Source organism: Mobula birostris, chromosome 30, assembly GCF_030028105.1.
Source record: "Mobula birostris isolate sMobBir1 chromosome 30, sMobBir1.hap1, whole genome shotgun sequence".
NCBI lineage: Eukaryota > Metazoa > Chordata > Chondrichthyes > Myliobatiformes > Myliobatidae > Mobula > Mobula birostris.
The window spans coordinates 3291332-3314050 of NC_092399.1; the positions used below are offsets into that span (position 1 = coordinate 3291332).

The 22719-nt window shown below is 43.6% G+C and overlaps 1 protein-coding gene across 1 annotated transcript; it reads right to left on the minus strand.

The window, feature by feature from the left end:
- Positions 1 to 1187: 1187 nt before the first annotated feature.
- On the minus strand, positions 1188 to 21857 carry paqr7b (progestin and adipoQ receptor family member VII, b). Its single transcript, XM_072247215.1, has 3 exons — positions 21721 to 21857; positions 21348 to 21544; positions 1188 to 4659 (listed from the first exon to the last, which is right to left on the minus strand). The coding sequence occupies exon 3, from the start codon at positions 4626 to 4628 to the stop codon at positions 3570 to 3572; it is 1059 nt and encodes a 352-aa protein (XP_072103316.1). The 5' UTR covers positions 4629 to 4659; positions 21348 to 21544; positions 21721 to 21857; the 3' UTR covers positions 1188 to 3569.
- Positions 21858 to 22719: the final 862 nt, after the last annotated feature.

Here is a 22719-nt window from a genome sequence, read left to right on the forward strand (position 1 = left end):
GGAGTGGAACTGCCCTGGTGCAACAGTTTACCAACCTTAAAAAACCCTCCCGCATGGGTTTCCTGTCACCATCAGGCACGACAGACAACCGCCACCAGAATTATTCCTGTTGCTGCAAAATTCATATTAAATCAGCACACAATTAGCTTAGCTTTGAGTTCCATAATTTTAAAACTATAACTAGGAATACAGTTTGTACTTGCCACTGGTAGACGTGTTTTGAACATAGCATTATTTAACTTAGCAAAGATTGTCATTATTATCACCAGGAAATCCATCAGGGAACACAGAAGAAATCTGCCCCAAGAGCAGTGAGAATGTGGAAGACTCAGAATACAAGGACATTCCTATGAACAGAGATGAGGAAGAATTTCGTTAGCCAGAAGGTGGTGAATCTGTGGAATCCATTGCCATAGCAGCTGTGGAGGCCAAGTCATTGAGTATATTTAAAATAGAGGCTGACAGGTTCTTGACAGGATCAAACTCTGTTTTAAAGATCATGGGGCGGAGGCAGGAAAATTGCGTTCAAAGGAAAAATAAATTAGGCATGATGGAATAGTGTAGCAGACCTGATGGGACGAATGGCCTAATTCTGCTCATGTCTTTTAGTCTTACTACATTCTTCCTTAAGGTCACCACTTACATCTATTCCAAGGGAACTATTCTACAGAGTGTAGCTCTGAAGCGATTAGCATTGCAATCATTAGTGGAGGCTTCTACAGGTACATATAAATAACATGCTGAAAATAGGGAAATTAGTACTACGTAAACCATTGGTAGTGTTATTTTAATATACTTTTAACTTTCCAGTATGTTGGTCCAGTGTCACACCAAGCTGTATAAAGTTTAGCTGACTATATTGAAGTCAGGGCCAACATTTCCCAAGGGAGAACATGTTCCAATTTAAACGGGAGATTTTCAGCCCCATATGATATCTTGTTTCCTTGCACAATTTTCCTGATTTGCATAGACAACCTCAAGGACTGAAGGCCCCACCTGGGCAACCATGATTTTGGGTCACCAACAGATACAATGGCCAATATGCTGTGGACAACTGCATTCACTGCTGCTCGAGGAGATCTCCAAACCCAAGGTGACAGAAGCATGTAGGAAGCCATGGTGCTTTTGAATTGGAATTAGTTGTGGTGATGCACATTCAATGAAGCACAGGAAACCTTCACAAAAGATTTGTAAACATTGGATATGATTTTATTTGCATGGGTACACATGTTGAAAGGCTGAAAGTTTTGCTTCATAAACAGTGCTGCCTCAGTCGATTACACCCAGAGCTTCACCCCTTCTCCCCATCAGTTGGAAATAGAGGGCAACCACAAAGATCATCTTCCTTTCCAATATCATAGCGGGAGTATTGCAAAACAGTGCAACAAGGGAAAAAAAACAGCAGAGGAGTTGTTCAGCATAACCTTTCACTCTTTGTGAACAATGAGGTCAAGTGAACATTATGTGCGCTGTATCCAGCGAGCGGTTTCTGCTCTTGGGTGGTTGTTCTTCATGGCTTAGCGGGATGCACTCCTGTTTCAGCCCATTACTTTAAAAAAAACATTTGTGTGATACCCCAGACCACACATTTTCTGGATGTGCTGTAAACTCAGGTGAACACAGAAAATTTAATGACATTTATTTCAAGGGAAACAGACTGACAGCTCTCAACCCACGTCACTAAAGCAGACATACACAAGCTTCCATTTTTGCTACTTTATAATCGTTTGCACCTCCAATCTTTTCTTCACGAGCCACAGAAGCAGCAACTGTTGTACATGGAGCCGACAGGGAAGGTTTCTGGCACAGTTCAGACTTGGCAGGAGGTAAAACACCAAGTGACCATAATTGCACGGGAAGTGTTTAATCCTGGCATGCCACCGAAATACATAATTTTCCAAAACTGACTTTGAACTTGAGGAGCACAACATTACAGAGACAGAAAATGTTCTTTCACATTTGGACAGCCTCGATAGTTCTGAAGAGTCAACCATTAGTAATACCAATGTGTAATGTTTGGCAAGGGCAGGCACCAACTATCTGAAGAGGTGTCGGCCAGGATCAGAGCTATCCAATGACCAACATTGTTTGCACAGGTGCACGTTAAATATCCTATGGCATTATTTACAGGGCAGGGAAGTTGTTTAAAACGTCCAACTACCTCCTGTGATAATGAATACACAGAGAGCTGAGACAAGCCAGATCAAACCTGTAGTCTCATGGTGACTGACAGCTCCGCTGAGAACTTTGTGTGGAATTTGACATTTTCCCTGTGACCACATGGGTTTCCTTCAGATGCTCCTGATTCCTCCCTCATCCTAAGAAATGTGCAATTTGGTAGGTTACCTGGCCAAACTGCCCCTAGTTCTTACACACATGATAAAATTGGGGAGGGGATGGGAGAAGCTGAAGGAAACGTGACAGGATAAGTAACAGAGAAAAACAGTGGTGGCTGGGATTAGTCTGAGTGCCAATGTAGACTTGAACCAAATGGTCTCCTTCTACTGATTTCATTTATTTATTCAGAGATAGGCTCTTCAAGCCACTCTGCCCAGCAACCCCCAACTTAATCCCAGCCTAAACACAGGACAATCTACAATGATCAATTAACCTACTAACCGGTACGTCTTTGGACTATGGGCAGGAACCAGCGAACCTGGAGAAAAACTACGCATTCCACGGGGAGGACATACAAACTCCTTACAGATGACAGTGGAATTGAACTCCAAACTCCAACACCCCGAGCTGGAATAGCATCGGGCTAAGCGTTACACTATCATGGCACTGATCAGGAAATACAGGTATATAGAACATCGCCAAAAGCTATTCAGTGGTTCAGGGAGTGAATAGAAAAGGCTGGAATGGAACCGATAATTGAGAGCATTCTGGTCTGGGAGATATGATAGATTAATTCTTTACTGCAGTACACCTTTTAACACGTGGACAACACTGATTATCTCCATGTCAGCCACAGCTCTATAACACTGATATACTTCATATCCTTGCACACCCAGATATTGGCTTTTGATGTTGATTTAGATCAATGACTTTCTCAACATCAACCAACGTCATTGTGTAGTGCATTCAATGTAAACTTTGGATATTATAAATTCCACTAATCTCAAATCATGTTCAAAGAGAAACAGAGTAACTGTTTCAAATTTATCAGAACCGGAAAGAATAAAGATACCAGAAGCTAGCAGTTACTCATTGGCCAACTCTGCTCCGCAGGGAGTCATGACCACGCTTGGCCCTGCTCTGCTTGAACAGGTGCCAACTGAACAAATTCACCAATTACAAGGTAGGTGCTATGTAAAGATATAAGGCATTCAGTATTACAGTATTTGACAAATCCTTGCACGTCCTTGATGCTTGCCAAAAATCACGGCCAGTCTCATGTGAAAATGCCGTAGAAATCATTGTTGATTTCAGTCCAAGAACCGAACTCCCAGGCACAGAGCCCACTGTCAGCTGGAAACCAGAGTCAGTTTTTCCGCTACCCTTCCGCCACTCCACAATGAATGGTATATTCACGATAGGTGAGATGCTGGATTGAGAAGCACCCATCTTCACTTCTCCTTGAGGCCGAGTTTGATTTTGATGAGGTGCCTCATGTAGACGGCAGTGACAACGCTGGAGGAAACGATCACCGCGAGACAGAGCAGCACAGAGCAGGTGGAGTCACTATGCCACGTCTGATAGAAATGCTGCCGGTGCTTGTAATCCAGATGGATAGCTTCCAGTTGGGCCAGGGTGCAGAGGACCATAAAGGCATGGAAAATCTGATGCCCCTGCAGGAAGATGTCGCATTTTCCGGGGAGCCACTTCTCTGGGTGAGGACACGAGAAGAAGTGAGCACTTGCGAGGAAGCAGATGATCTGGCATTGGTGGTACCAAATGGCAGTGTCAGTGCAATTCGACGAGTAGCAGCTATATATCCGATGCACCACAGGGCTGATGTCCAACATGTAGGCCAGCCCAGCTGGGACTATCTGGTAGAGTTTGCGTGACCAAGGGTGCAGCAACTTGGCATTAGATTTTGCATAGCAGGATCCTAAACAGGACATCCAAGCCAACAAGGTGGCCATGGGGAGGTAGAACATTTTGATGACGTGGTACCACTCCTCTTCAATGGAGTAGTAATAGTGGACCAAAGCACTCCCATACTGATAGACCGCCACACCGATGTAGTCCACAAAGAAAAAGGAATAATGGGCGAGCTCCGAACGGGCATGCAGGAGGTGGGCAAGGGAGCTGCAGGTCAGGTAGCAGAAGGCAGAGAGGAGGAGGATCAGCAGTGGCACCGCGTGCCGGTCCGACCAGAAGTCCACCGTCCGGGAGAACTCCTGCAGCTTCAGGAGGATGATCAGCGCAGCGAAGAGGTGGGACCAGACATTGACGGACTCATTGTGCCGCAGGAACAAGGTGAACAGGTAGTATCGCCAGCTCTGCTCCACCGGTCTGTAGCCAGAGTGGATGTACGGCTCCCGGAATATCCGCGGCACCTCCCAATCCTTCACGGTGCACGGCAGGCTGGGAATGGACTGCTCCACCAGGCTTGGGATCTGACGGATCTGCTGAATGTTGATGAAGAGTCTACCAATCTGTTCCATCACCACGGTCGTCATGGTAACACTGGGGCCTTACTAACACTGATACCTGTAATTACAGAACAAAACAGAAAGAAGAATTAAAGAACAGTTTACCATAGGCTGAAGAAGTACACCTACCACAAGATGCCACAGACATAGATAACCCCCAGCATCACACTGCCCACAGTCCAGTTTAACGGTTTGGTTCCTAGGTTCAACGCTCAAAAGTTCAACTTATTCAAAGTACATTTATTATCAAAGTTTGTATAAATGATATAACCTTGAGATTTGTCTCCTTACAGGCAGTCACAAAACAAGAAACCTGAAAGAACCCATTAACAAAAAGACCGACAAGCACTCAGTGTGGGGGGGGAGAGAGACTCAAATGGCGCAAACAATAAAAGCGAGCAACAGCATTCAGAACGAAAGTGAGTCCATAGACACGAAGCCGAAAGCAGGCCACAACCTCAGTGACGCCGAGTTCCGAGTAAGTGTCACTGAGCCATAAGCAGGGCCCTCGCCTCTGGTCCCGACACTCTGCCTTTCCAATCCCTCTGGCCTGGCTTCTAAATGGTCCAAACATCCGGTTGCTCCTCGCACTGGATAGGACACGCTCCGGGCCTGGACCCACTGCCATGTTCCGGCCCGTATCCGACTTTTCCAAGTCGGTCCGGTGCTCTGATCGATCAAACCTTGCTCTCAACTTAGGTGGACAGGCCCCAATTCTACCTCTCCTCCACTCCTACTTTTTTCCACTTTGCCCTGTCACTGTGTCTCAACCTCGCTCCGACCACTTCTCCTTGAACATGCCTGGCCTTGCTCCGACTCGGCATCACACTGGCATGCCTCGACTCTCGAGTCAGCCTCGCTTTCGCTCACCCCTTCATTGTTTGCAGTGATCACTTAACACAATTTCCCACAGAAAAAGTCTTTATAAAAAGTTTTCAGTTGCACTTCTTGCTTTATGAACCCCCAATAGGTTGTTGCCCATCTTCAGTAACGCCATCGTAAACTGAAATGTACAAACTGCTGCAGTGAATTTTTGTTACCGGTTCATAGCATGGAGGACTGCTGTTAGGGGCCACGTTTACTGCCCAGGCCTAGTTGTGACAACAGCAAGATACCACTAACAGCAGTACACTACAGCAGCGGACAAGAGCTGAAAGCGAGCAGGTGTTCAACGCCGTCTGCTTGTGTTTGATCGGTCTCCCTTTCTTCTTGCTACTACCATCAGACAGAAGGGCACGAGTCTTGAGTTCCACGCCATCAGGAGCAGCTGTTGCCCCGCAGCCACCGGGCTCCTGGACGGGCTTCATTCACCTCAGCGCTGAACGGGTTCTGCCGCTGTGGACTCAGTTTCACAGCCTCTGCAGTTCATGTTTCTTGCATTTTTGTTTACCTTTCATCAAGGTGCTTCAGCGCTGAATTGGCCCCGTGGCTGTGGCCTGTAACCATCGGCACTCACCTCATGAGGCAGATGAACATCACCATTTTAAAATTGCTAACAGTATGATAGCCACTACAAACAGGTCTTTTCACTGTTTCTTTTTAGTTTGATTAAATAGAGGTCCTGATGAAGCCATTTAATCCGGTCACAGCTTTCTAAGGTGGAATTGTCAAACACTTCTCTTGGAATGATTCAGCATAATCTGCATGTGACAACACGCCTTCCTCACAGAGAATGGCTTATTAAGCCTTCCCTGCCAGTACCCTTGTAATAAACAAATGAAGTAACTTAATATGCAACTAAAATGGATTCGGGGAAAATCCACCTTTTTAAAAAAACAGGCTTAAGAATATGAGACGTAGAAGCAGAAACAGGCCATTCCGCCCATCAAGTCTGCTCCGCCATTCGATCACGCCTGATTTATTTTCCCTCTCAACCCCTTTCTCCCACCTTCTCAGATTTAGAAAAGCAAAATATATTGTAAGTTTACTAACAGACAAAAAACTGGTTAGGATTAATCGATTGACATAACATCTCTAAAACGTGGGTAATAGTCTCTGGACCCAGGCCCGGCAGCAAGCGCTCCTCTCTCCGGTACAGAGCAACCAATCGAAAGACAGGCAGTCAGTGCTCACCTTCTGCACTTGCTCTGATGCTTCAATCTCCCTCCTCACTTTAATCAGCGAAAGAGCCAAACATCCGCTTGTGCCCGGTCCTGCAACCTGCCCGCCACGAGGTTTGTGCAACTGCCTCCCGGAATCCTCTCAGAGACAGCAGAGAGCTGGAACACCCAAGCAATCTCCAAACATCCGCTTGTGCCCGGTCCTGCAACCTGCCCACCACAAGGTTTGTGCACACTGCCTCCCGGAATCCTCTCAGAGACGGCAGAGAGCTGGAACACCCAAGCAATCTCCAAACATCCGCTTGTGCCCGGTCCTGCAACCTGCCCACCACAAGGTTTGTGCACACTGCCTCCCGGAATCCTCTCAGAGACGGCAGAGAGCTGGAACACCCAAACAATCTCCAAACTTCCGTGTTCGCCTTGACGCTTCAATCGCCCGTGTCACTTTAATCGGCAAAATAGGGTCAAACATCGGCACGTGTGCCATCCTACGAGGTTTGCTTATGCTGCCTCTGCCTCCCGGAATCCTCTCGGAGACTGCAGAGCGCTGAAGCACCCAAACTATCCCCAAACAGCAAAACACAGCCTTCAACAATTCCAGAATCACGTCCAAGCCAAGAAACAAATAATGACATAAAAGAATTTAAAAAGATGGTTCCTGATCTATCTGGAAGATGTCGACCAAAGGAGCCTTGTACACAGGTGCCATCTCGACTGGAATTATACAAAACTGTATATAATACTCCAAGTGCCATTTCATGACTAAGATAACTCAACACAAGTTCCTGAGAGAGAACATCACCAACTGCTTGTCCTGGTCCAACTTCACTGACACCGCTCTCAAGATGTCTAACTAACACCTCTACTTCCTCAGGCATCTAAAGGGCTTTGGCATATTCCCTTTCGCCCTTGCCAATTTTTATTGGTTCAACACAACGCATCCTATCTGGATGCACTACAACTTGGTATGGCAGCTGCTCTGCCCTTGACCAAAAGAAACAGCAGTGAGCAGCTCAGCACATAATAGAAACCAGCCTTCCCAGTCGACATCTCTTGCTGCCTCAGTAAACCAAAGACCCCATCTATTCTTCTCATGTTTTCATTGATCACCTCTTAGCTCAGCACGGACTAGATGGGCTGAAGGGCCTGCATCTGTGCTGCATTTTTCTACGACTCTATAACAGTCTCGTCCAATCTCTCATTATAGGTAATATTCTCTAATCCAGGCAACACAAATTCCAATCCCTCATTATAGGTAATATTCTCTAATCCAGGCAACACAAATTCCGATCTCTCATCATAGGTAATATTCTCTAATCCAGGCAACACAAATTCCAATCTCTCATTATAGGTAATATTCTCTAATCCAGGCAACACAAATTCCAATTTTTCATTACAGGTAATATTCTCTAATCCAGGCAACACAACGTCCAATTTCTCATTATAGGTAATATTCTCTAATCCAGGCAACACAAATTTCAATTTCTCATTATAGGTAATATTCTCTAATCCAGGGGTCCTCAACTCTTTTGGGGGGGGGGGGAGGTTGTTCAAGTAGGGTTAAACTCACCTCAACATGTCTTTTACAGTTAGGGTTGCCAACTTTCTCACTCCCAAATAAGGGACAAAAGTAGCAGTCAAATATGGGACACTTGTGTTTTCCCTGGGAAAGACTACCATGACCACGAAGCCTTGCGCGGGCACCTGTGTGCGCATGCGTGACGTGCGCACACATGACATGTGCATGCCGATTTTTTTTCTACAAATCGGTTTTGGCTTAATCTTCCCGATTCTGTTAAGTGAAACTACACTGTACATACATTATTTCTACTTTATATAAACTGTGTATTTATCACATCATTCCTGCTTTTACTATATGTTAGTGTTATTTTAGGTTTTATGTGTTATTTGGTATGATTTGGTAGGTTATTTCAAGTTCAACAGTGCGTGACAGGGAATGAGGAAAGGTGCAGCTGACTCATATCGTTTCATATCGCCAAATCATACGTTTCCTTGCGGCCCGGTAGCACATGCTTTGCGGCCTGGTACCGGTCCGCAGCCCGGTGGTTGGGGACCACTGCTCTAATCCAGGCAAGACAATGTGCATTTCTATGCTTGTATCGAACCACGGGTTCCCAACCTTTTTTATGCTTTGGACCCCTACCATTAACTGAGAGATCTGGGGAACCCAGGTTGGGAACCCTTGTACTAGACAAAGTAGATATGCAATTACACAAATAATCTATTTAAGTATGCAAATTCTGTATTTTCTGATGTCAAAAAAAAAACAAATACTACTCAAAATTCATTAGAAAATAAGAGAAGAACTTTCCCTCTCCGGTTTGACAGGTGACATGGCTTCTGTAGTTGAGTATAAAGGCGATCGGTATGTATTATCTTTATACGCAAATGTATGTAATATTCGTATTTCTTAACTTGTTGAAAAAGTGAAATTGTTTCATTTTCACTCCTGGCCGTTTCTGGCATCTCCAAGCCCAACTGCTTGAAACTGCAGTGAGCAAAACAGTTCTGAAATGTCTTATTGCTTATTTTTGACAACCATCAGTGTCAAAAATCACTGTTTTTTGAACACAAACACATGCAACTGACTATTTTACAAACTGTTCACTCTAAACATGATATAGTGTCTAACAGCCATGCATGTACACGTGACTCATGCTAGTTAGAAACTACATGGCAATAGTCGCTTGTCCCAATTAAGCGACATAGAGTCATAAATAAACGAAGGGAATCCTGCCTGTTTTCTGTTTTGTTCTTCAAGAGGTGGCTCAAATAAGGACTGCATTGATTAATTGATGGCCCAATTAACCAGAACTCGCTGTCATTCTGTGAGCACAATATGAATGCAAGGACTTTTGTGCTTTTATACATTTTTTTGAAAGCTCTGGTTGTATTTCCATCGTCTCCTATAGTCTAGTAAAAGCCCACCCAGTACAGCATCTATCATAGAAAAAAATGATCTTTGTTACCATGGTCACAAGATTGTGTTTACAGCAATTAAGTGCTTAGTATACTGACAAGCATGAAAATAACTGTCTTTTACCAAGGGCCACATACACTCTCAGCTCCAATGTTTATTAAAATGAAGACTAAACCTTTCATTTAATCTACTGCTTGTAAAACAATCCACCAGCACACAGATAGCCTGTATAGCTGCAACGTCACTATCTTCCTGCTTTTGGACCACCCAAACTCACTACCAGGTTACAAAACGCTGTACCAAGGCCACACATTTCATTGTCCCAGTTATAGCTTTTTCAGGAGTAATCTGTTACTTTTACTTAGAAACATAGAAAACCTACAGCACAGTACAGGCCCTTTGGCCCACAAAGCTGTGCCGAACATGTCCCTTCCTTAGAAATTACTAGACTTCCCCATAGCCCCCTATTTTTCTAAGCTCCATGTACCTATCTAAAAGTCTCTTAAAAGACCCTATTGTATCCGCCTCCACCACCGTTGCCGGCAGCCCATTCCACGCACTCACCACTCTCTGCGTAAAAAACTTACCCCTGACATCTCCTCTGTACCTACTCCCCAGCACCTTAAACCTGTGTCCTCTTGTGGCAACCATTTTAGCCCTGGGAAAAAGCCTCTGACTATCCACATGATCAATGCCTCTCATCATCTTATACACCTCTATCTGGTCACCTCTCATCCTTCGTCACTCCAAGGAGAAAAGGCCGAGTTCACTCAACCTGTTTTCATGCTCCCCAATCCAGGCAACATCCTTGTAAATCTCCTCTTTACCCTTTCTATGGCTTCCACATCCTTCCTGTAGTGAGGTGACCAGAACTGAGCACAGTACTCCAAGTGGGGTCTGACCAGGGTCCTATATAGCTGCAACATTTCCTCTCGGCTCCTAAATTCAATTCCACGATTAATGAAGGCCAATACACCGTACGCCTTCTTAACCACAGAGTCAACGTCAACCTGCGCAGCAGCTTTGAGTGTCCTATGGACTCTGACCCCAAGATCCCTCTGATCCTCCACACTGCCAAGAGTCTTACCATTAATACTATATTCTGCCATCATATTTGACCTACCAAAATGAACCACTTCACACTCATCTGGGTTGAAATCCATCTGCCACTTCTCAGCCCAGTTTTGTATTCTATCAATGTCCCGCTGTAACCTCTGACAGCTCTCCACACTATCCACAACACACCCAACCTTTGTTTCCTCAGCAAACCTACTAACCCATCCCTCCACTTCCTCATCCAGGTCATTTAAAATAATCATGAAGAGTAAGGGTCCCAGAACAGATCCCTGAAGCACATCACCGGTCACCATCCTCCATGCAGAATATGACCCATCTACAACCACTCCTTCTGTGGGCAAGCCAGTTCTGGATCCACAAAGCAATGTCCCCTTGGATCCCATGCCTCCTTACTTTCTCAATAAGCCTTGCATGGGGTACCTTATCAAATGCCTTGATGAAATCCATATACACTACATCAACTGCTCTTCCTTCATCAATGTGTTTAGTCACATCCACAAAAAATTCAATCAGGCTCGTAAGGCACGATCTGCCCTTGACAAAGCCATGCTGACTACTCCTAATCATATTATACCTCTCCAAATGTTCATAAATCCTGCCTCTCAGGATCTTCTTCATCAACTTTCCAACCACTGAAGTAAGACTCACTGGTCTATAATTTCCTGGGTTAGCTCTACTCCCTTTCTTGAATAAAGGAACAACATCCACAACCCTCCAATCCTCCGGAACCTCTTCTGTCCCCACTGATGATTCAAGTATCATCGCCAGAGGCTTAGCAATCTCCTCCCTCACCTCCCACAGTAGTCTGGGGTACATCTCATCCGGTCCTGGTGACTTAGCCAACTTGATGCTTTCCAAAAGCTCCAGCGCATCCTCTTTCTTAATATCTACATGCCCAAGCTTTTCGGTCTGCTGTAAGTCAGCACTACAATCACCAAGATCCTTGTCCATAGTGAATACTGAAGTAAAGTAATCATTAAGTACCCCTGCTATTTCCTCCGGTTCCATACACACTTCCCCACTGTCACAATTGAGAGGTCCTGTTCTTTCACGTCTTATCCTCTTGCTCTTCACATATTTGTAGAATGCCTTGGGGTTTTCCTTAATCCTGCTCGCCAAGGCCTTCTCACATCCCCTTCTGGTTCTTCTCATTTCCTTTTTAAGCTCCTTCCTGTTAGCCTTATAATCTTCTAGATCCCTAACATTACCCAACTCTCTGAACCTTTTGTAAGCTTTTCTTTGCTTCTTGACTTGATTTATTACAGCCTTTGTACACCACAGTTCCTGTACTCTACCATAACTTCCCTGTCTCATTGGAACGTACCTATGCAGAACTCCACACAAATATCCCCTGAACATTTGCCACATTTCTTCTGTACTTTTCCCTGAGAACATCTGTTCCCAATTTAAGCTTCCAATTTCCTCCCTGATAGCCTCAAAATTCCCCTTACTCCAACTAAACACTTTTCTAACTTGTCTGTTCCTATCTCTCTCCAATGCTATTGTAAAGGAGATCAAATTATGGTCACTATCTCTAAAATGCTCTCCCACTGTGAGATCTGACTCCTGACCAGGTTCATTTCCCAATACCAAATCAAGTACAGTCTCTCCTCTTGTAGGCTTATCAACATATTATGTCAAGAAACCTTCCTGAACACATCTAATAAACTCCACCCCATCTAAACCCCTTGCTCCAGGGAGATGCCAATCGATATTTGGGAAATTAAAATTTCCCATCACGACAACTCTGCTATTATTACACCTTTCTAGGATCTGTTTCCCTATCTGCTCCTCGATATCCCTGTTACTATTGGGCGGCCTTTAAAAAACACCCAGTAAAGTTATTGACCCCTTCCTGTTCCTAACCTCCACCCACAGAGACTCCGTAGACAATCCCTCCATGATGTCCACCTCTTCTGCAGCTATGACACTATTCCCGAAAGGTTAATTTGCAGGTTGAGTCAGTAGTGAGGAAGGCAAATGCAATGTTAGCCTTTGACATTGCACCTGACAGTCCATGAACTCATGATCACCACCTCCCTATTCCTCTTTGGCACTATTTATTAATTTACTTTCTTATTGTAACTTATACTAATGTTTCTATGTCATGTACTGTACTGCTGAGACAAAAACAACAACTTTCATGGCACATCTCAGTGCTAATAAAACTGATTCTGATACAGCCCATAACCTCCATTTTCCTACGAAGCCTTCAACCTACTGGTTAAGGAAAGTGATCTTCTCAATGCAATGACTCTTGTGGTGAGCCTCAGAATGAACTGGGGTGGGTGGTGAGTCAAGAAGGGTAGATGTATGATGGAATAGAGAGGTGGGGGAAAAAAATTTGAGATGGGTTACTCCAGTAATTGCTATCCCTGCTGAAAGAGCAAGAAGAGTGTGGCTCTCCCGGTGCTCGTGCATGTTTAATACTGATCCTGGTTGCAAGTCACTTTTGTGAGATTTCCAGCAAATGACACTCCGCACTGGCCAATGTAACACCCAGTGAACAGAAACAACTAGAATTTCTAACTATTCACTAAATCTCCAAATCCACGGTAAAATACAGTAAGTGAAAGATACTCTTCTCACGAGAGATTAGATTCTTTATGAATTTGTTAAGCAAAACGTCAGTGAACATCTTTCCGTATCCTATAAAGCCATGCAATGGCATCTGCACTGGACTTCGAGGCCAGTGGTCCTGGGTTCGAATTTGGCCAGCTCCTCGCACGCTCCCCATTCGTGTTGGGCTTGGCGTTCAGATAGCAACTCGGCTTTGTAAAAATTAGACAAATGCTAAAGAAACAGCAAGGTTGCCACCCGATGCACCACAAAGCGCGGGGATGAACAACAAAACAAACAATAAAATCATAAACCAGAAATGCTAGCACAGGATGCTTAAAGGGAGATACATTAATGCACAAATATAAGTATTGGCATTCTTGGACAGAGTTACAAAGGATTTGTCTCTTCACTAAAGGGGCTGCTTGCTCCTGTTCTATAACACAGAAACCATAGAAAAACTACAGCACAGAAACAGGCCTTTTGGCCCTTCTTGGCTGTGCCAAACCATTTTCTGCCTAGTCCCATTGACCTGCACATGGACCATATCCCTCCATACACCTCCCATCCATGTATCTGTCCAATTTATTCTTAAATGTTAAAAAAGAACCCGCATTTACCACCTCGTCTGGCAGCTCATTCCATACTCCCACCACTCTCTGTGTGAAGAAGCGCCCCCCCCAATGTTCCCTTTAAACTTTTCCCCCCTCACCCTTAACCCATGTCCTCTGGTTTTCTTCTCTCCTTGCCTCAGTGGAAAAAGCCTGCTTGCATTCACTCTATCTATACCCATCATAATTTTATATACCTCTATCAAATCTCCCCTCATTCTTCTACGCTCCAGGGAATAAAGTCCAAACCTATTCAACCTTTCTCTGTAACCCAGTTTCTCAAGTCCCGGCAACATCCTTGTAAACCTTCTCTGCACTCTTTCAACCTTATCTATATCCTTCCTGTAATTTGGTGACCAAAACTGAACACAATACTCCAGATTCAGCCTCACCAATGCCTTATACAACCTCATCATAACATTCCAGCTCTTATACTCAATACTTTGATTGATAAAGGCCAAATGTACCAAAAGCTCTCTTTACGACCCTATCTACCTGTGACGCCACTTTTAGGAAACTTTGTATCTGTATTCCCAGATCCCTCTGTTCTACTGCACTCCTCAGTGCCTTACCATTAACCCTGTATGTTCTACACATCAAAGTTGCTGGTGAACGCAGCAGGCCAGGCAGCATCTGTAGGAAGAGGTGCAGTCGACGTTTCAGGCCGAGACCCCTGACGAAGGGTCTCGGCCTGAAACGTCGACTGCACCTCTTCCTACAGATGCTGCCTGGCCTGCTGCGTTCACCAGCAACTTTGATGTGTGTTGCTTGAATTTCCAGCATCTGCAGAATTCCTGTTGTTTGTCCCTGTATGTTCTACCTTGGTTTGTCCTTCCAACGTGCAATACCTCACACTTGTCTGTATTAAACTCCATCTGCCATTTTTCAGCCCAAATTCTCCCCTCCCTGTAACACCACCCCTCAAATGAGCATGAAGGAGTTCCCATCTTAAAAAAACCCTCCCAAGCAATGCTTTATCACTGAGATAAGTATGGTCACAACATTTATATTGCATGTTCGGTATATTAGAAACCGAATAAACATGCACAAGATAAGGTCACAGAGATGATATCAGCAAGATTACGTAGAGCACAAGATAGGTCACAGAGATGATATCAGCAAGATTACATAGATCATAAGTACACAGGAATTTGTTGATCTGGGAAAAGATTCAAGATTCAAGATTCAAAAAACTTTATTGTCATTCTAACGGTACATCGGCTCTGCAGGGCAGAATGAGACAGCGTTTCCCAGGAGCAGTGCAATCATAACATAACAAATGCAACACTAAATAATAAACATAACAATAAATAGTAAAACACAACAGCCACATGTCATTTAAAATCAAGTTGTAAGTGTCCAGTGCAAGTTAAAAGTGCCCAAAGCAGAGTCAGGTAGAGCAGCTATTTAGCAGTCTGACTGCCTGTGGGAGGAAGCTGTTTAGTAGCCTTGTGGTTTTAGTTTTGATGCTCTTGTAATGTTTGCCTGATGGCAGAAGAACAAACAGTTCCTGGAGAGGGTGTGAGGGGTCTTTAATGATGTACCATGTCTTCTGGAGGCATCGACTCTGAAAGAGGTCTTGGAAAATTATGAACCTACAAGTTAGGAGGGGCAGGTCACTTGGACCCTCAAACCTTTTCCACCAATTAATGGCATCATCACTGATTGACTGCTCCTGACACGACAGTCAATCCCTGATAACGCTTCACCCCTTTATTTCCCAAGCTGTTAACGTTGCCCTTAGTAAGTTTCAAGGTCACCCTTCGAGCAATGAAATTGCTAAGATTCATAACCTTCAGAGAAAAATATTTGCTTCTTTGGTCTTATACACATGAAGCCTTATTTTGAAAGTGACACCAGTACTAAATTCTCTAAGGAACGTTTGCTTTTCATTACTCTCAACAAAGACAAGTGTGTCCTATCGTGTCCCAACCTTTCCTCCTGAGACAACCACAGCCTTTCCAGGAATTGAGTCAAGGAAACATTTGAACTGCTTCCAGCCATTAACATCCTTCCTTAAAACTAATACTGTACTCAGCATTCCAGATGCAATGTCACCAATGTCCTATATAAACAACCTGCCTAGTTTTGCTTTCAGCTCCCCCTGCAATAAATGATCAGACTCTGTTAGATTTCCTCATCAATACTTTCCCACTTAGCAGATGAAGAGACGCCAGATGGAAAAATAGCCACAGAGGGTTGTAAACACAACCAGCTCCATCACTGGCACTAGTCTCCCCAGCACAGAGGACATTCAACAAACCAGGAACAGCTTTTTCCCCGTCATCAGATTTCTGAATGGACATTGAATCCATGAACACGACCTCACTACTTATTTATTTATATGTACACACACTGTAATTCACAGTTTTTGTTATGTAATGCAATATACTGCTACTGCATAACCGCAGATTTCACGGCATACACCAGTGATATTAAACCTGATTCTGATCTTCAAGAAGCAACGCCTCGAAAAGGCAGCAACCATCATTAAGGACCCTATCATCCAGGACATGCTCTCTTCTCATTGCTGCCATCAAGGAGGAGGTACAGGAGCCTGAAGACACACACTCAACATTTTAGGAACAGCTTCTTCACCTCCAATGTCAGATTTCCAAATGGATACTGAACCCATGAACACTACCTCACTATCTTTTGAGCTACTAATATATTTTAAGATATATTTATTATTGCAATTTATAGTTTTTCCTGTATGTATTGCACTGTACAGCCGCCACAAAAACAACAAATTTCATGACATATGTCAGCAATATAAAACCTGATTGTGATGTTACACCATAAACCATCACAGATGAGATTAAGAATCTACCATAACGCCAATATGCCTATTTCAGAAAATCAGGGATAAGGGGCTTCACTTATGTGAAGAAATGGAAAAGATTGTTCTCTTTAAAATTGAAAATCATGAGATGTCGAGTTAACAGACATTGAAATATTGTGGGAGGTTGAGAAAAGAACAAGAAACAAGAAACAGCACCAAATCACCATCAGATTATTAGCTAAAAGAAAGATGGAGAGATTTTAGTTGTGTTAAGAAAATGCAAAGAGATGCAATAATTCAGCATGCACTGCCAGAAAATCTGGTGGCAGCAGGTTTAGGAAGAAATTTAAAAGAAAATTGTACAAATGCAAATAATTTTAAAGCTTAAAGGTAAATCTCAGGAAAGTGGTTCAATTGGATTGTTCTTCAAAGGGTCAAGGGCAAACCAGGTGAGATCACCACTAGAATTAAGATCTCAAATGCAAAGCCACTAAATTCCAAGAGTCAGCAGGAATTCCAAACTCCTTGAATCATCCACCCACTTCTTAAATGAGAAACCATATTTATTAAGTATAAATAATCAAGGGAAAGGGAATTCCACTCAGGTTACTCAGCTATAGAATTATAGAGCTGTTCAGCACAGAAACCTTTAGCCAAACTTGTCCATTCCAAACAGGATGCCTTCCTGACCTAGTCACATTTGAAGGTTTAGTGGGATCCACATTCATCTAGACCAGGGGTTCCCAGCCTGAGGTCCATGGACTCCTTGCTTAATTGTGTTGGTCCATCGCATGAAAAAGATTGGGAACCCCTGCTGTAAATCTTTCCTACTGTCCAAATGTCTTTTAAATGTTTTCATGTCATCTGCCTCTACCACTTCCTCTGCAGCTCCTTCCATAAACCCACCATACTCTCAAGTTCCCTTTAAACCTTTCTCCTCTCACTCTAAACCTGTGCCCTCTAGTTTTAGCTCTCCTACTCCAGTAAAAAGACAGTGACCTTTGATTTTATAAACTGCTATACACTCACTGGTCACCCTTCATCTGTCTTCACTCCAAGGAAAACAATCCCTTCTATCCAGTCTTTCTTCATCACTCAAGCCTCCAGTCTCTGCAATATCTTTCTGAATCTTTTCCATCCCCTCTCTAGCTTGATCACATTCTACCTGCAGTATAAAGACCAGAATTGTACACAGCAAACCAGGCGTGGTCTCACTAACGTCCTGTAGAGCTGCAACATCTCCTGTAGTCATTGCCCGGTCTGAAGAAGGCATGCATGCCATTAACCTGCTTCATCATTTTGCCTGCCTGTGTCGCCAGTTTCACGAAACACCGCCTTCGCATTCTAGGGCATGCAAGTTTTGTCCTGGTTTAACTCCCCAAAGGGCATCACATTACACTGAAATATATATAACATTTAAATTAAATAAATAGTGCAAAAATAAAAGAAATATTCTCATCCTTACATTTCTTTCTCCCTGTGTGGCCTTTAGATTCAATATCATTATTTACAAAGTGAAAGGGAGCTTTTCTCAGAGTTCTGGGGTCAATATCACTGAATGGTTGTCTTGTATTTGTCCTACTTTCAGTTGATTTAGGCACTGCATAGGATATCCAGCACTGAAACAGGTCACTCCACCTAATCAGCTCAATCTGTTACTTATTCTCCGCTCAAACAACCTTGTGTTGTCATTCTTGTTTAAACGTAATAAATCATTAGAAAAAAAAGGGATGTGCTAGAGAACTAATGGATAACTTTGTTAATATTGTACATAGCCTGTAGCGTTTTGCTGAGGTTCACCAGCACCAGCTTGGCCAGTTTCACCTAACTTTTCTTTCCCCATCACTGAAACGTTCCGACAACCCACGGACTCAGTTTCAAGGGCTCTTCATCTCATGTTCTTGATACTTATTGCTTACTAATTTATTATTATTAATTTCTTTTTGTATTTGCACACTTTGTTGTCTTCTGCACACTGAACACCCAAGTTGGTGCAGTCTTTCATTGATTCTATTATGTTTATTATTCTATAGATTTATTGAGTATGCCTGCAAGAAAATGAATTTCAGGGTTACATTTGGTGACATACAATATATGTACTTTGAATTTTAATACCTATGTATAAGAAGAGGGATTGAACAGGCCCAGAGTAGTCATCCTAAAACTGATGGTGGGAAAATTAATGGATTCTTCACTTAAGGAGGGAAGAATATTTAGAAAGAAAAAAAAACATTGTATGAAATGTCAGCTTAGATCGTAAAGGGAGTATCTTTCTTGACCAACATTATTGAATTTTTGAATTACACAGTGGTAATGAAGATGGTGTAATTTATGTAGACTTATTAAACCTTCCATAAGGTACCTCAAAATAGATTAACACATATCTGAGAATGATGTCAGAGGAAAAAAAGAACAGAATATATTGTTACATTAGCTGCTTGGAGAAAGAAAACAGAGGAAAATAGTTGTAAAGGGTAGCTATCCATGGTGAAAGATGGTGATCCACAACATTCACAAAAGTTGCTGGTGAACGCAGCAGGCCAGGCAGCATCTCTAGGAAGAGGTACAGTCGACGTTTCGGGCCGAGACCCTGCATTGTTCACAATTGGCTCACACTCATTAGGAATGAGAGAGAGACACACACAGACAGAGTTAGAGGGAGATATATATGTGTGTTTGTGGTGTGTGTGTGTGTGTGTGTGTGTGTGTGGTGTGTGTGTGTGTGTGGTGTGTGTGTGTGTGTGTGTGTGTGTATGTGTTTGTGGTGTGTGTGTTTGTGGTGTGTGTGTGTGTGTGTTTGTGGTGTGTGTGTGTGTGTGTGTGTGTTTGTGGTGTGTGTGTGGTGTGTGTGTGTGTGTGTGTGTGTGTGTGTGTTTGTGGTGTGTGTGTGTGTGTGTGTGTGTGTGTGTATACAGAGAGAGAATAAGAATGAATGCATGATGAGTATGTACAAGTGTAATTGCGATTTGGAAAGCAAGGAGAAAGTACAAGACATTGATAAATTTACAGAATAGTCAATTACTTGTTCAATATAGACAAATGCAAAGAATACATTTTAATGAGAAGTATAAGGTTATTTATAATTTGAAACCTGGAGATGTGAATGGAGAGGGAAACTAGGGACTTTAGAAAACCTTTAACAGCAAACACTGAAGATTGTGTCACAGATTGTGTCATCTGTATAGAAGCAAACTAGACAGTTTTCTTTTTCTAGATGAACTGAAAAGTAGATAAATGTTTGCTGAATATGCATTGAACTTCACTAGACCACACTGAAGACTGCCATGTACTATTCCAGTCATATCTTATAGAAAGAACATAGAAACAAAGGAAAGGGTCCAGAGATGACTGTTTACAAAGCTGAAATGAGAGATGCTCAGCAGTACAGACTGGATCTCTTTTCAATGTGAGAAAAGACAGTTGCCGAGCCACTTCATGTGTGTGTTTAAAGCAATGTATGATTCTAGAAAAATGCAATCACAAAAATTCTATTTTTGTGGAACTGCAATGGAAGTCCAATATTCAAATTAAATTTATCAAAGTACATACATGTCACCATATACAACCCAGAGATTCGTTTTCTTGTGAGCATTCACAGAAAAAAACAAGAAACAATGGAATCACTGAAAGATGACAGGACAAACAACCAATGTGCAAAAGGCAACAAGCTGTTTAAATACAAAAAGAGAAAAAAGAAATAATAATGATAAGCAATAACTATCAAGAACATGAGATTAAACTGAGCCCAGAGGGAACATTTCAGCGATGGGGCAAGTTAAGATGAGTGAAATTATCCCCTCTGGTTCAAGAGCCTGATGGTTGAGTGTCAATAACTATTCCTGGTGTGAGTCCTGAGGCTCCTGTACCTTCTTTCCGGTGGCAGCAGCGAGAAGACAGCGCGGCCTGGAAGGTGCAGGGGCTCACAACCGGGGGGGCCACGGACCCCTCGGTTAATGGTAGGGGTCTATGGCATTAAAAAAAAGTTGGGAGCCGCTGGTGCTGGGGGTTCCTTGATGATGGACGCTGCTCTCCCGGACGGCATGCATCACCATTCTGTCCCTCGTCACTCCCACCTCTTCATCCAAGCCATTGCTTCTCTAGCACGTACCAATCGGAGATTCCTCACTGCACTAGAGGTCATTTGCACTATGTAATTAACCTTCTCTGGATGGGGGTGAAGCCAGAGCGGCCAGCACACTCCACACAGACAGGCCGAGCGACGGTCGCTCAGACAGCAACAGGCTGCCATTCCACATCGCGGACTCGCGCTTCCCAAAAGTAGTCAGTGAACTCCCTAAATGCCTTCCCTGCCGAGGAGCGCACAAAAAAAACTACCAATTTCGGCCTGCACATCTGTTGACTCAAAAGCGACCCCGCCTAAAAAAAAAGCCATCGTTGGCAGCAAAGCGCCTCTGCGAACAAGCTGGTGAAAACAAAAATCTTTTCTCAATTCCTGGCCCCATTGGAGCTCCATCGGTTAATGACGGATTTCCAAGCGCCCAAACCAGTCGAATTAAATGTATAGAGTATGAAAATTGGGGATTAGGGGTGGGGGGGGGGAAGAGGAGGAACATTCATTTTCTTTGAACAAGCTGCAGCAAGAAACCCAAGAATTAAACTGAACATAACTCTGGAAATTCTGGGTCATTCCGCGAGGACGGACACCGGAACCCCCGACACGTCGGCGCAGGAGGACGGATTCTCCCTCATACTCACCACTTCGCCGAAGAAAACAGTCTCCCCACAATTTACCGCTCCCCTCCGACAGCCAGCGGGCAGGAATGAATAGGCATCACTTGCCCAGCCAGACACGAACCGATTTCACAGAAGCCCGATCACTTCGCAGAGGCAGAGTTGGGTTTGACCATCGCCTGTACCCAATGCCGCACCGAAGATATTCGAAATACATCCACCTGCATTTTGCGAAAGAAATCAGTTAACTCCAGACGCCAGAGCCACAGATGCAACCATGCGATAGTTAATAATTCGCCACACATATAATAGACACTTAAACAGGCCTTTTAGATTTAAACTTTTGAATAGCAAACATTTTTCCTAACGATTGTTTGAAATTGAATGCTGTATTTACTGTTGAGGGCGTGACGGACACAATCGTGGGGAAAGCCGCCGATCGCTCGCTATTCTGCCACCGTTCTCCGCTTGGCACCGCGGCGCCCACCCGACACAACACGCTCCGCGTCCCGGCGGCAGACTGTCAATCAACCCCTCGGCTTGTCAATCAAAGGCCTACAACGCCCAATTACAAATCTGGCTCTTGTGTGATCCCACCAATCGGATTACCACTCGAGTTCGGGGGGGGGGGGGCGGGGTTCAGCGGGAGGCCCCGCCCGGTTTCCTTTGTACCACGTGATTCCAGCTATGTTGCAAAGCAAGGGGGAAAAGCGATCGGTGTTTTCAGGGGCGGGGCTCTCAGGCAATGTTTTATGAATGTTTTTCTTTCCTGTTTTTAATTGATTGTCTACAAAGGGGGAATCTGCAGATCTCTCTTTTTTTATTAATAGATGACATCTCGTTCAGCCTAATTAATCTTCCATTCAGCCTGCTTCAATTGTGTTAAATGCCACCCTCTGGTGCCAAATGTCTCTCAATTCTTACTGTCACTGGCCATGGACACACAGGAAGGAAAGGAAGGCACGGCAAGGCAGCCTGAGCCAGGGCCTCGGGAAATGCAACAACATTAGAAGGCAGATTCACATTTTAATAGTGGGTGTAAGACAGCAGTTATGTTAAGATGAAATATTTAAGACAAATGTCTCTTGCCTTTCGTGACAGCAGGAAGATCTCACAGGACCAATGAATTTCAAATTTTATTTATGTCATAAGTCAAGGAAACGAAGTTTTCGCAACAACAGTACAGTGCATTACGAGACTCAAGTTAACATAATCTCAAACTAACAAAAGTTATACATACCTTACAGTGTAAAATAAGCAATAAAATAAATTGTTACACCAGTGCAAGATTGAGATAAAATATAGTCAAAGGTTGTGTCAAATAGGGAGTTGCCTCATTGATCTGACTGATAATTATCCTTTAAGCAACCCAGCAGCATGACATTATCTGTTCATG

Bases quoted from the DNA above. Each gene is read 5' to 3' on its own strand.
- paqr7b (XM_072247215.1), bottom strand. From the start codon at position 4,628: ATGACGACCGTGGTGATGGAACAGATTGGTAGACTCTTCATCAACATT.